This window comes from Rhipicephalus microplus, chromosome X (assembly GCF_043290135.1).
Source record: "Rhipicephalus microplus isolate Deutch F79 chromosome X, USDA_Rmic, whole genome shotgun sequence".
Taxonomy (NCBI): domain Eukaryota; kingdom Metazoa; phylum Arthropoda; class Arachnida; order Ixodida; family Ixodidae; genus Rhipicephalus; species Rhipicephalus microplus.
The window spans coordinates 216,096,723-216,108,902 of NC_134710.1; the positions used below are offsets into that span (position 1 = coordinate 216,096,723).

Here is a 12,180-nt window from a genome sequence, read left to right on the forward strand (position 1 = left end):
CAGTAGTAGTGACATCTTATGCGGTCATACGTTTTCTGGAAGCCCATGTGTCCAGCAGACATATCGTCGTGATATGTCTTGAGGACTTGAGCCCGAAGAGAGCGAGGTAGAATGGGCACCCAGCGTTGACCATCAGGGTGGTAGACATGATGGTACAGGACGTGGTTGTTGAGCTTGAATTGTGTCAGCTGTCGGCGAAGATGGGCGTTGGCAGGTCGGCAAGTCCCGTCAAGACTGTCCATGATGCGGCGACAGTAAGGGTCAGCACGTTGGTGAGATAAGAGCAAACTACACTCGCTTGGAGAAGTTGGGTCCACAGTAGCTAATGACGAAACATGTAGGGAAGAGACGGCCGAAAGCTTCTCGAGTGCGGCAGTGGCGGATGTGTTGAGTGGCTCCGAAGAGAGCGGGCAACGCGAAAGTGCAATGGAGTCTTGATGCTTGTTTCCCGACTTGTATGTGATCGTGAAGTCGTATTCTTGTAAGCGAAGAATCCAGCGACCAAGGCGGCCGGACAAGTTCTTGATTGTCGAGAGCCAGCACAAGACGTGGTGGTCCGTAACCACAGTAAAGTGGCGGCCGTGGAGATAAGGTCGGAACTTTTGTATCGACCATGCGATCGCTAGGCACTCCTGTTCGGTGATGGTATAATTCTTTTCGGCAGGGGTCAGTGCACGGCTCGCGTATGCGACCACTTTCTCACAGGAAGATTTGTCTCGCTGTAGGAGAATTCCACCAATGCCTCGACCACTAGCATCTGTATGCAGGAGCGTAGGCGCGGTTTCGTCGAAATGGCAGAGGACTGGTTCGGTTGTGAGCGCACACTTCAGTTGGGCAAACGCCGCTTCACATTCAGAAGACCACACAAAGACGACGCCTGATCCGAGCAACTTGTGCAATGGTGAAGCTATTAAGGCGAAGTCTCGAATGAATCAGTGAAAATTAGAAGTGAGGAAACTGCGCAAATCTTAGGCTTTTTCAGGACGCGGGAAGTGTTGGACAGCGCAAATCTTCTCAGGATCAGGACGAATACCATCCTTGCTTACGATGTGACCTAGCACTTTAATCGTCTTGCTCGCAAAACGGCACTTCTTGGTGTTCAGCTGAAGGCCTGCGTTTGCAAGGCACGTAAGAACTTCGTCCAGTCGTTGCAAGTGCTGAGGGAAGGTTGACGAGAAAATAACGATATCGTCTAAATAGCACAAGCAAGTCTTCCGCTTCAAGCCTCGTAAAACTGTGTCGATCATCCGCTCGAATGTTGCTGGAGCATTGCAAAGGCCGAATGGCATGACGTTGAATTCGTACAGCCCATCTGGTGTTGAAAACGCTGTCTTTTCTTTGTCATCCTCGTGCATGGGTATTTGCCAGTAACCTGAACGCAGGTCGAGGCTTGAGAAGTACTCAGCTCCTTGCAGCGAATCAAAAGCATCGTCTATGCACGGCATGGGGTAAACATCCTTCTGGGTAATCTTATTAAGTGCTCTGTAGTCCACGCAAAATCGCACGGAGCCATATTTTTTCCTTACTAAAACAGGGGATGACCAAGGACTCGCGGAGGGACGTATAATGTTCCGTTGCAGCATATCGGCTACATTTTGTTCAATGATCTCACGCTCGGACGAAGAGACGCGATATGGTCGACGGCGTACGATGGAAGTGCCATCGGTCTGGATATGATGCCTAATAATGGACGTCTGTCCCAGAGATGAGGGATGGGCATCAAACAATCTCCTATGCTTTTGTAGCAAGGCAAGCACCTCATCTGTCTGTCAAGAGGTCAGTTCTGGACTAATAGTCACAGCAAGAATAGAAACGCTTGATGAACGTCTAATAGAAGGAAGGTCAGAACACGCTGGCATAAGCGGGACAACAGAAACAGGTTGAGATCCAGAAACGCAAGCCATTGTGGTGCCTTTAGGAATGAGAATTTTCTCAGAGTCTGGTTTGTAGCGTAGAGAAGTCCGGAGCCATTGTGGAACCGCGCTAGACCTGAAGCAAGGGCTATACCTCTTGCGAGACAGCGTGCAGATGGTTGGACAAACATGTCACCAGAGTCGATCACGTTAGAAGTGATGGCAACTATCCACTGATGGCCAGGTGGTAGTCAGTATCTTCAGCAGCGAGCAAGCGAACGGGCTTGTCATCCGCATACAGGGCATAGTCAGTTTCCAACATATGAACAACATTTTCTCGATAGCAGACGGAAGCGTTCGCCGTAGACAGAAAATCCCAGCCTAATATAAGCTGGTGGGCACACGAACTCAGCACAGCAAATTGCACAAAATGAAAAAGACCAGCTATGAAAACACGAGCGGTGCACATAGCGGCAGGTCTAATGGTGTCCCCTTGAGCAGCGTGCAGTGTAGGTCTATCATAAGGGGTGGTGACTTTTCGCAGACGTGAGCACAAAGAACGATCAATCACAGACAAACAAGCACCAGTGTCTATTAAAGCGTCCACGTACACACCTTCTATTAAAACAGATATCATATTATATGGACGCACCGGAGGAATTTCTGTCTTTTCGTTCGATGCAGCTTTTCCTCCAAAAGCTGCAGACGTTAGTTTTCCGGGCGTTGGTTGGTGAATTGCGAGACAGGTCGCAATGGAGACGTGGAGCGTTGGAGGGGTGAGGGTGAGCGGCGTCTAGTAGAGCGGTAAGAACTGGTTGGCTCAGATGTCGCAGTTGGAGACGGTGAGCGACGTAGCGGCGGATCACAAGGACGACGTCGGAAAGCATACCAGCTTGTCCCATCATCCCGACCATAGGTGTCGAATCCACGACGCTCGTCCTGCTGATGCTTCTAACAGACGCGTGCAATGTGGCCCCGATAGCCACAGTAATAACAGATCGGACGAGGCAGCCGCCACGGTGGGTGAAAGGGCTGGCTAGGCGCACTCGGAGTCAACGAAGCCAGCGGGACAGGCGTCGAGTGTGCGGGCATCGGTTGTACGACGAGTGGTGAGCCAGCGAGGACTTGTGCGTACGTCGGCTGGGGTCGAGGTACTGGAGAGTCTACATACGCTGGCCTGGTCATGGACGCCAACTCCTCTTTGATAACGTCGCGCAAAACAGTGTTGGAGGTGGGAGGTGGACTCGGTGTCATTGAGAGGCCGAATGATTGCAGCTCTTCCCGTATAATCGCCCGGATCATGGCACGCAATGAGGCATCAGTCGTGGTGGTGTTTTCAGCGCTGTCCTGCGGTAAATGTTGGGATTCAAGTTCCTCTAGGCGTTGGCACGTGGCAACAACCTCAGCGACTGTAGTCGGGTTTTCAATGACCAAGGCATTGAACGCGACCGTGCCGATCCCTTTCAATAGATGACTAACTCTCTCTGATTCAGACATGGACGTGTTGAAATGGTGACAGAGAGCAAGCACATCTTCTATGTACGATGTGTAGGACTCATCGCATTGTTGCTTGCGAGCATCCAGTGTCTTCTTCGCAAGAGCTGAACGAACCACCGGGGTGCCGAAAATTTGGCGAAGCTGTTGCTTGAAACGTGTCCAGTCCGTAATATCCGTTTCATGATTGAAAAACCATGTTTTTGCTACGCCTGTCAGATAGAAAGAAACACGGCGAAGCTTGGTAGGATCATCCCAGTTGTTAGTGGAACTCGCTCGATTGAACTGGTCCAACCAATCCTCCACATCTTAACCTCGAAGTCCGGCGAACGTGGGCGGCTCATGCTGGTGCGCAGTGATAATCCACGATGGATAAGCCGCGGTAGCAGGGGCCGGGGAGGTAGACGCAGAAGCGCCGGTTAGCTCGTCCTGAGGCATGTTACCGGACACCGGGCACAAATGACAACCTCAGCGGAGCTCCAGGAGGTAGATCGGGCTGGGAGAGGACGGAAGATCGTAGAGCACACTCCACAACTTGTGATGTAACGGTGAAGGCAACCTTTATTAGGCCCATAAGACACGGTGAAGCGACCACACCCAAGGCACAGAACTCAGAAAAGCCAAGTCCCCACAGCAGATGAAGATGACGGCCACTCATGATGATGAATATGTGTAAAGATAGTAGATGTGCTTAATGAATGCCTACAATATATGTGTAACGTAAGAAGGTAGTGATGGTTAGGAGTTGGTAGAGGTAGATGAGGAAGTAGTGCTTTAGAAAAAAACATGGCGTATGAGCCAGGCCACATCACCCATTCATATAAGCGTCACACGAGTCGACAGGACGAAGACCTGGCCACCGCTCATCAACCTCACATCATTCACGAAGACACTGGCAGTACGCCTCAACTGAATATCGACGACAGAAGAGGTGATCTCAGGCGCATGCAGTTACCGGCATCATGACAGAACCATCGACAAACCTTCCCATTTCCAAGTACACCGGAGCAGCAGACGATGGACCTCTACAGGACTGGTTCGACCTGTGCGAGCTCTACGCTACCGCTGCATCATGGTCGAAACGGGAGATGGTCGCCAACTTTACCAACTACGTCTCCGGTGAGGCCTTCAAATTCTACCTCACCCACATATTTCAAAACGACGAGTCATTGGAAAATATCAAACAAGAAATGATCGTTTGGTTCAAATACGATGAAGATCTGTGCATACCCCATCAGTGGAAGGCTTTTCAACTCACCCATCACTGTTACGCGAAGTCTTCTCGCAGCCAGCCTATTTTCCAAACGAGACCTCAGAGAAAATATACCACCATTGCAACATCATATGACTCTTCCGAAAAACCGTTATGCATTCGGACACGGACTGGTAACTTGCACATCGCAACAGACAAGGTAAATCCTCCGCATACCGAAAGAAATCTAGACCATTTCGCCAAAAATCTAAACCTAAAGCCGGCTTTCCCAAGAGCAATGAAATCGGCATTTTCAACGTGTTCTCTGCACCACAACACTTCACATTTTAGTGAACCACCCGAATCCCTTGATGCTTCGTGTCACACACAAGGCCCAGACGGTTTCGAATGTGCGACGGAATGTACGCGTGACAAGCTGGTGAATCCTCACAATACCAGCCCATACCCTGACGTTCTGGACCAGGGTCATTCGACAGACATTTTCAGCCTAATCACGCTGCAAAAAGAAAAACATATGCCATCAGAACCACCCGAAGCCGTGTCTGTTGTGCTCTCATCGTCAAGTGATAACACACATGTGAGTCAGAGCACTGCAGGAATTTCGAATCCGCCAACGCCGGCGCATTGTCAACTGACAGAAGCATTTACAATCAATGATGACTCACAACCATCTTGGGAGATTTCTCATCAGTCTGTCACGATGCTTTCATAACAAGACAAGCCCAGCAGTACAGTATCGACTACCAGCTATCTACTGATCACATCACCATGCAAAGAAAAGCAGACAAATGTTCCTGAAAGATGCCCATCTGACCAACTTTCGCAACAAGATGAGCAATTTCAACAAAGGCAACTCCACAAACACCAAGAACTACAACGGACACACCAACAAGGACGACGACGCAAAGCAAGCCTCTTAAAACAAATTCAAGAAGCGAGGCATCTTCGCATAAGGGATCGGCGCCAGAAACGAATTTGGCACAAAACATCAATACTGCGCCTAAGATTACATCTTCGAAACCTCAGGAAACACCGAACAAGACAAGAAGTCACCAGTCCCACCACGCAAGGATTCAGACACCATCCCATTAGCTTACGACAACGAGCACGCACGCAGCAAGGACGCCGCCGAAGAATGATCTACTGCAACGCTTTCAAACAGCGTCCACTCCTCGCAACAATGGCAACTATTTCATCAGTTTCTACGCCCAAGGTGTACTTGTGTTTTCCAGAACGCAACAGTCAGCCTCGCCCACCAGAGCTGTACTAACCCCGGATTGCTGCCCTCTCCTGTGAAGTCTTTGTGCGACATTACGGAACTTCAATCTGACGTGGAACTACAGCCCATTTGAACATTTTTTTTGTGTGTGTTCTAAGACTGCTTGTTCATCAGGCATTGTAATATGCAACGCGCGCATTCTTTTGGGGGGAGGGGGAATCCTGTAACGTAAGAAGGTAGTGATGCTTAGGAGTTGGTAGAGGTAGATGAGGAAGAAGTGCTTTAGAAAAAAAACATGGCGTATGAGCCAGGCCACGTCACCCATTCATCATAGCGTCACACACACACACACACACACACACACACACACACACACACACACACGCACGCACACACACACTATATATATATATATATATATATATATATATATATATATATATATATATATATATATATATATATATATGCTAAGCTTAAGATAAACAATGTCTGTGCAAGAACTGACAACTTGGGAGGTGTGGGAATTTCGATGAGTAGAGCGTGCAAGGAATAATCAGTTTGTTCCATGCAAAAACAATGTAATTACATGCAGTAAGCCACTGCCATACGTCGCACATGGGGCACCACCTTAGCATGTGCCTGCACTATCATCAAAACACAGAGGACACTACATGTTAGCAATTGTCTGCCTATTATTCCACATGCAGCGTGCAGTGGCACCCTTGAATTTTTTTTTTTTTTTGTTGAATGAGCACCGCGATTGCACAAAATGATTCTCTCACAAAAGATCGCAGAAGCATTTTCTATCTGCAAAACAACATGTGCACAAATACGAAATCGATAGGGCTGAGCATTGAATTTGCATTTATGAAAAAATACGTGGTAGATGCCTTATAACTTTGTAATCTGTAGGTTGGACATGCATTCTTTTTATTTGTCTATGCAAATAAAATGTTGAGCTGTTAGTCAGAACTTGTCACATACAATCTCTTCTTTATGTAGTCTATCGCACTGTTTGAATCAACACTAAGCACAGTATCAATGCACATAATCCATGCACAAAGTAATGCAAAAAAAGAAAACAGACCTTATTGTTGGCAGTCACAAAAAGGTAGGCATGTATCATCTCATGCTAGAACAGAAAAAAAATAGACACCAATGTATATAGCATATCAAATAAGATAAACAGGCACTGTTCTATTTGGAGGGCCATTTCTAAATTGCATTCCTTAGAATGTAGAAAAACACTTATAAAGAAGTTCTCCGGTGTTACAGACTGATAAATTATGTTATTAAAGCCAGCCAATTGATTGTACTTTTTGCTACAAGCTAATTCATTGCAATCAAAATATGGAAACAATCTGCAAACTTTTTGAAACATTTTTCTTGACAATTAGCGGTGGGTTGTATTTGAAGGGAGATGCTGCTCTTAATTTTTTTTTATTTCACAAACAATTTTTAAAAAAAATTTGGCGAGTTTATGTATATTTGTGGGCTGATTTCAGATATATAATCATTTTTCTTGTAGAAAGTGGAGTTTCTAAAATACAAAATATTTCATATGCCATTTAGAGAGCAAGATTTTTTTAACTGAGCATATAAGTATACATCAACTCACCATGTTTCATCAAAACTGATCGAGAAATTAAAATTTTTTTCACAGTGCTGCGTCCCAAAGTAAATTAGGATATCACAATAATCAGGAATCAAAACTGATTGCAGTGCAACAAGAATGGATGTTTTAAATCTATTTGAACAAAAGATATGATACATTGAAAATTTGTGAATGAGTCAATTTCAAGTAGCTAACGTGGTTGCTTGGGCGAGTTGGTATGACATGATTCACTTAAAAAAAACAGCGCCAATAACGAGGGACAAGAGAAAAAAGGAGACAAACAGCGGCACTGCCGCTGTCTGTCTCCTTCTTTCTCTCCCTCGTTATTGGCGCTGTTTTTTTAAGTGAATCAATTTCAAGCTCGAGTTTCACAGCCAAATGTTCAACATGCCATAACTTTTCTTCTAATGGGTTTAGAAAATCCATTTTAGTGAACTGCAATCAGCTCTGATTCAAGATTATTGTGAACACGCTGATTTACTTTGTAATCCACATAGTTGAGAACAAAGCTTTCTTCATAAAAATGAAGGAAAGTATAAATAATTGAAGGCTCGTTTTCTTTGTTAGACACAACGTTACTGAGAACTAACAGACAATAATACCAGAAAAAGTATAGGGGATGTTATCATAAGTAATTGTAATGTAAATGAGAAGAAAAAAGTGGGTGAATAGATAACTTGGCACCAACAGGACACGAACCTGCGACCTTCGAATAGTGCGTTCGATGCTCTACCGATGCTTTGCGTTATTTGAAGATTGCAAGTTCTCATCCTGCCGGCGGCAAGTTATGTTTTCATTCACTTTGTTTTTCTCATTTACATTACAATTACTTATAACAACATTTGCTATACTTTCTTTGACATTATTGTCTGTTACAATAATGTTGTGTCTAACAAAAAAAAAACGCCCTTAAATTAACACTTTCCTTAGTTCATAACGAGGGTCTCGTTCTGGTAGACTTGAGGTAGTATGCGAGGTCAACTGCCATCTCGCAATAAGATCACGTACTACTGACACCAAACAGGCAAGAAGAGTGTTCCACACTCTCCGTCATTGTAACAGGTGATATTGATAGATATGTGGGGTTTAATGTCCCAAAACCACCATATGATTATGAGAGACACTATAGTGGAGGGCTCCGGAAATTTCGACCGCCTGGCGTTCTTTAACGTGCACCCAAATCTGAGCACACGGGCCTACAACATTTCCGCCTGCATAGGAAATGCAGCCCCCGCAGCCGAGTACCTTAGCCACTAGACCACCGCGACGGGGCATTGCATTGCAACAGGTGGCGCTGACTGACGCTCCCACGTTTAAATGTACATATATACCCTATAAAGTGGATGGGGGGATAATCGCCACCGTAGCTTAGTGGCAGAGCATTGAACGCTTTATTCTAGGGCCGCAGGTTCGGATCCTGCCGGTGTGAAGTTATCTTTTCATCCACTTTGTTTCTTCTCATTTGTATAACAATTACTTATAATAACATCCCATCTACTTTCTCTGGCATTGTTGTCTGTCAGTTCTCAATAATGTTGCTCTCTAAAGGGCATGTGAAATGTTTTGTATTTTAAAAACTGCACTTTGTACAACAGAATCGCATATATGAAATGTGCAGTGCACATAAGTATACATCAACTCACCATGTTTCATCAAAACTGATCGAGAAATTAAAATTTTTTTCACAGTGCTGCGTCCCCCCTTACAAAATCCTGCTAATTTTTTAATGTCAGAATGATATAATCAACATTATCATCCGACCCTCTGAGGATCTAAGATGACCCTGTATGCTACTGCCAGTATGTTTAAAACGCGCATCCAACTCAACTTGCTTGGAATGGGCAAGTATGTGGAATTTCTTTCCAGGCACTGATGTTTCCCCCCTCCCCTTTTAATGCCACATGACACGAATTTTTCACATCAATGTTCGCACAAAAGGGCTTCGAGCCCACTGATTTCAAAGAAATCATTAAGCAAACCACCACATTCATTCTTGGCTACCTTCTTTGAACTCATCAGGATCAAAATCAAGAAAATGCGTTTCAATGTAAACTTTATGCTGCTTAAATTATAGGTGGTTAACTCTTTCCTTACCACGCCACTAGGCATCGTTCACTGGTGAACGACGATTTCACGCCCCTATTTTTCAACAAACACCGTGCGTATGGACTTGTAGCGCCATCTAGGCGATTGCACACCCACTAAAATTGCTGTTTCTGTAAGGTTCGCATTTTTACCGCGTGGCGGTGATTTTTAAAGGGCGCGGCCGTTCAAAGGTTGAAGCGCACGTGATCCGCGCGATGGCGAACATCAGAAACCACGCGCGCTCGGAAAAAAGCGATTTCACTCGATGCCGACGCCTCGACGAGCTATCTTTTGGATTTCTCAAGCAGTGAGGAATCGGACAACGATGTGGTGACATCCCATTTCAGCTCCGATGAAGAAATTTCATCTGATCAGCCGGGAACGTCAACTGATAGTCGCGAGTAAGTTTGGTTTTCACCTTCTGTTTTGTTTATCGTGTTCTGGAGCTGGCTGACTTGCTCTGTATGTGTCCCACATATTATTATTTCTAGCGTTTCTACTTCATTTGGGCGCGATCTGCTGCCTCCAGCACAAAGACGCGTGGACTTCCGACCCCAGAAGAATCCGGGCATCAACCTCGGCATGACGCTCCGCAGTAGCGCACATCGGCTGACGAGAGCGCTGGATTTTCTTTCGCCTTTTCTTCACGGCGGAGGTGATCCGAGCAATCTGTCTGAACACCAACAAGTATGCGTGGGCCCACATACTTGAAAAGCCAACTAACAGTGAGAAAGACGGATCGTGGAAGGATCAGGTGACGCCGGAGGAGATGAAGTTCATTGGACTCCTAATGTATATGGGGATATTAGAACTTCCGCGTCTAAATTTGTACTGGAGCACGACTAAAATGCTTTCAGGACTGCTTCCACCAAAAGTCATGTCAAGGCGGCGTTTCACCGCACTTCTGGCCATGCTGCATGTTTTGGATCCCGAAACGTACGGCGCTACCGCACAAAAACTGGACAAGGTGTCTTGGCTTCTTCAACACATCAATGACTGCTCTGCAACGTTTTTACAGCCGTATTGCGAAATTTCAGTTGATGAAAGAATGGTTAAATCCAAAGCGCGCTCCCGAATTCGGCAGTATATTCAAGACAAAGTTGTGAAATGGGGATACAAATTGTGGGTTTTTGTAGATCCGAAGACCGGCTACACCATTAAATTAATAGTGTACACGGGGAAGCGTGAAAAACCGAGCACAAATGGGCTGGCATTCGATGTGGAGACGAAGCTTTGCGACAAATACCTTGACCGTGGCTATGTCATTTACATGGACAATTTCTATACGTCCACATCTCTTCTTGTGCACTTGCTAGAACGCAAGACACTCGCGTGTGGCACTACTAGAAAAGATCGCCGCGGGTTCCCATCAGAATTGAAAAATATCACCTGGGAAAGAAAATCCAAGAGAGGGGACATTCGCTGGCTACGGGATAAGGGGGTTTTGTACCTTCAGTGGAAGGATCAGCGTGTTGTGCATATGGTTAGCACAGCTCACACCGCTAACGCTCATGTGCCCGCTAAGAGAAGGGAAAATAAAAACGGGAAGTGGGAACAGATCACAATCAAGAAACCTAAACTCATCGACGAATATAATGCCAACATGTTAGGGGTCGACAAGTCTGACCAGCTGATTGTTTCTTACAATGTTCTTAGAAAATGCGTCCGCTGGTGGAAGACGTTGTTCTTCCACAGCATTGATATTGCAGCTGTGAACAGCTACATTCTTTTTGAAGCACATCGCAGGTAAAATCCAGAAACACCTGAACTTTCTAGGCTGCCTCGCTTCGATCTGCTGGCTTTTAGAACAGAACTCGTTCAACAACTTCTTCAGATAGAGGACACCGCACCAGCTTCTATTCCTCCCACCCACCCCAATTCGGCCACCTACGGGTGTACAGCACCAGCCTGAACGATTGGAGATACGGCGCAACTGTAAAAAGTGCTACCAAGAGAACAAATCTCAACACAAGATGAACGTTTTCTGTCGCACCTGCAATGTCCATTTGTGCTTCACAGCGAGAAACTGTTTTGGTGCCTGGCACACTGATGTCCCTGAGTGAACAAATTATAGCTCGAGAAGTTTTTCAGCTATAACTTTCATTTTTTAAATCTTACTCCAATACGTAAATATTTTGCATCTCTCATAATTTTTCCATAATTTATTTACTCGGAAGATATAAGTATATCATTACGACGTTTGTTGTGAACGTACCTAATTATTTGTGTTTGTCAATTTTTGTTACCTATTTAGATCTGCCAGTTTTTTCGTCAAATGTACCTTTCAAACCCTACATTTAGTACTTGCATTTTGGTATGTAATAATTTGCTGTAAAGTTTTTTTTCTTGAAAAAAAAAAAAAATCTCGCGTAGGACATACTTAGAACTTCACTCTTTCGCTATGCATCAGGCAATTTTTTTGTAACTCAAAAACAGCTTTGTCAATTTTAACAATTCTTCTAAATAATGTTGCCCTGTGATTACTAAACATTTTGTATATTTCAGAATTTCTCAGAAAAATTTTTTGTCGGAGATATCGCTTCATTTTCAAAAAAATGTTTGAAATTTTTAGATCTTTCGTATACGAATTTTTTTCGCCAAAATAATTTTCTTTATTGTTTCAAAATAAAAAGCATTCAAAATTACGTTCATTGGTCTTTATTTTGATGTACTGCATGGCACTGTAAACCTAGTAGCA

The 12,180-nt window shown here is 44.9% G+C and overlaps 1 protein-coding gene across 2 annotated transcripts in view; it reads right to left on the minus strand.

Annotated features, from left to right (window-relative positions):
• The window catches only part of mh (DNA-dependent metalloprotease SPRTN), a 69,060-nt gene that overhangs the window by 35,777 nt on the left and 21,103 nt on the right, over positions 1 to 12,180 (minus strand). For both annotated transcript variants that reach the window (XM_075878620.1, XM_037435583.2), the window contains exon 4: positions 6,870 to 6,914. In XM_075878620.1, coding sequence (XP_075734735.1) covers positions 6,870 to 6,914 — 45 coding nt within the window. The remainder of the gene's footprint in view (positions 1 to 6,869; positions 6,915 to 12,180) is intronic.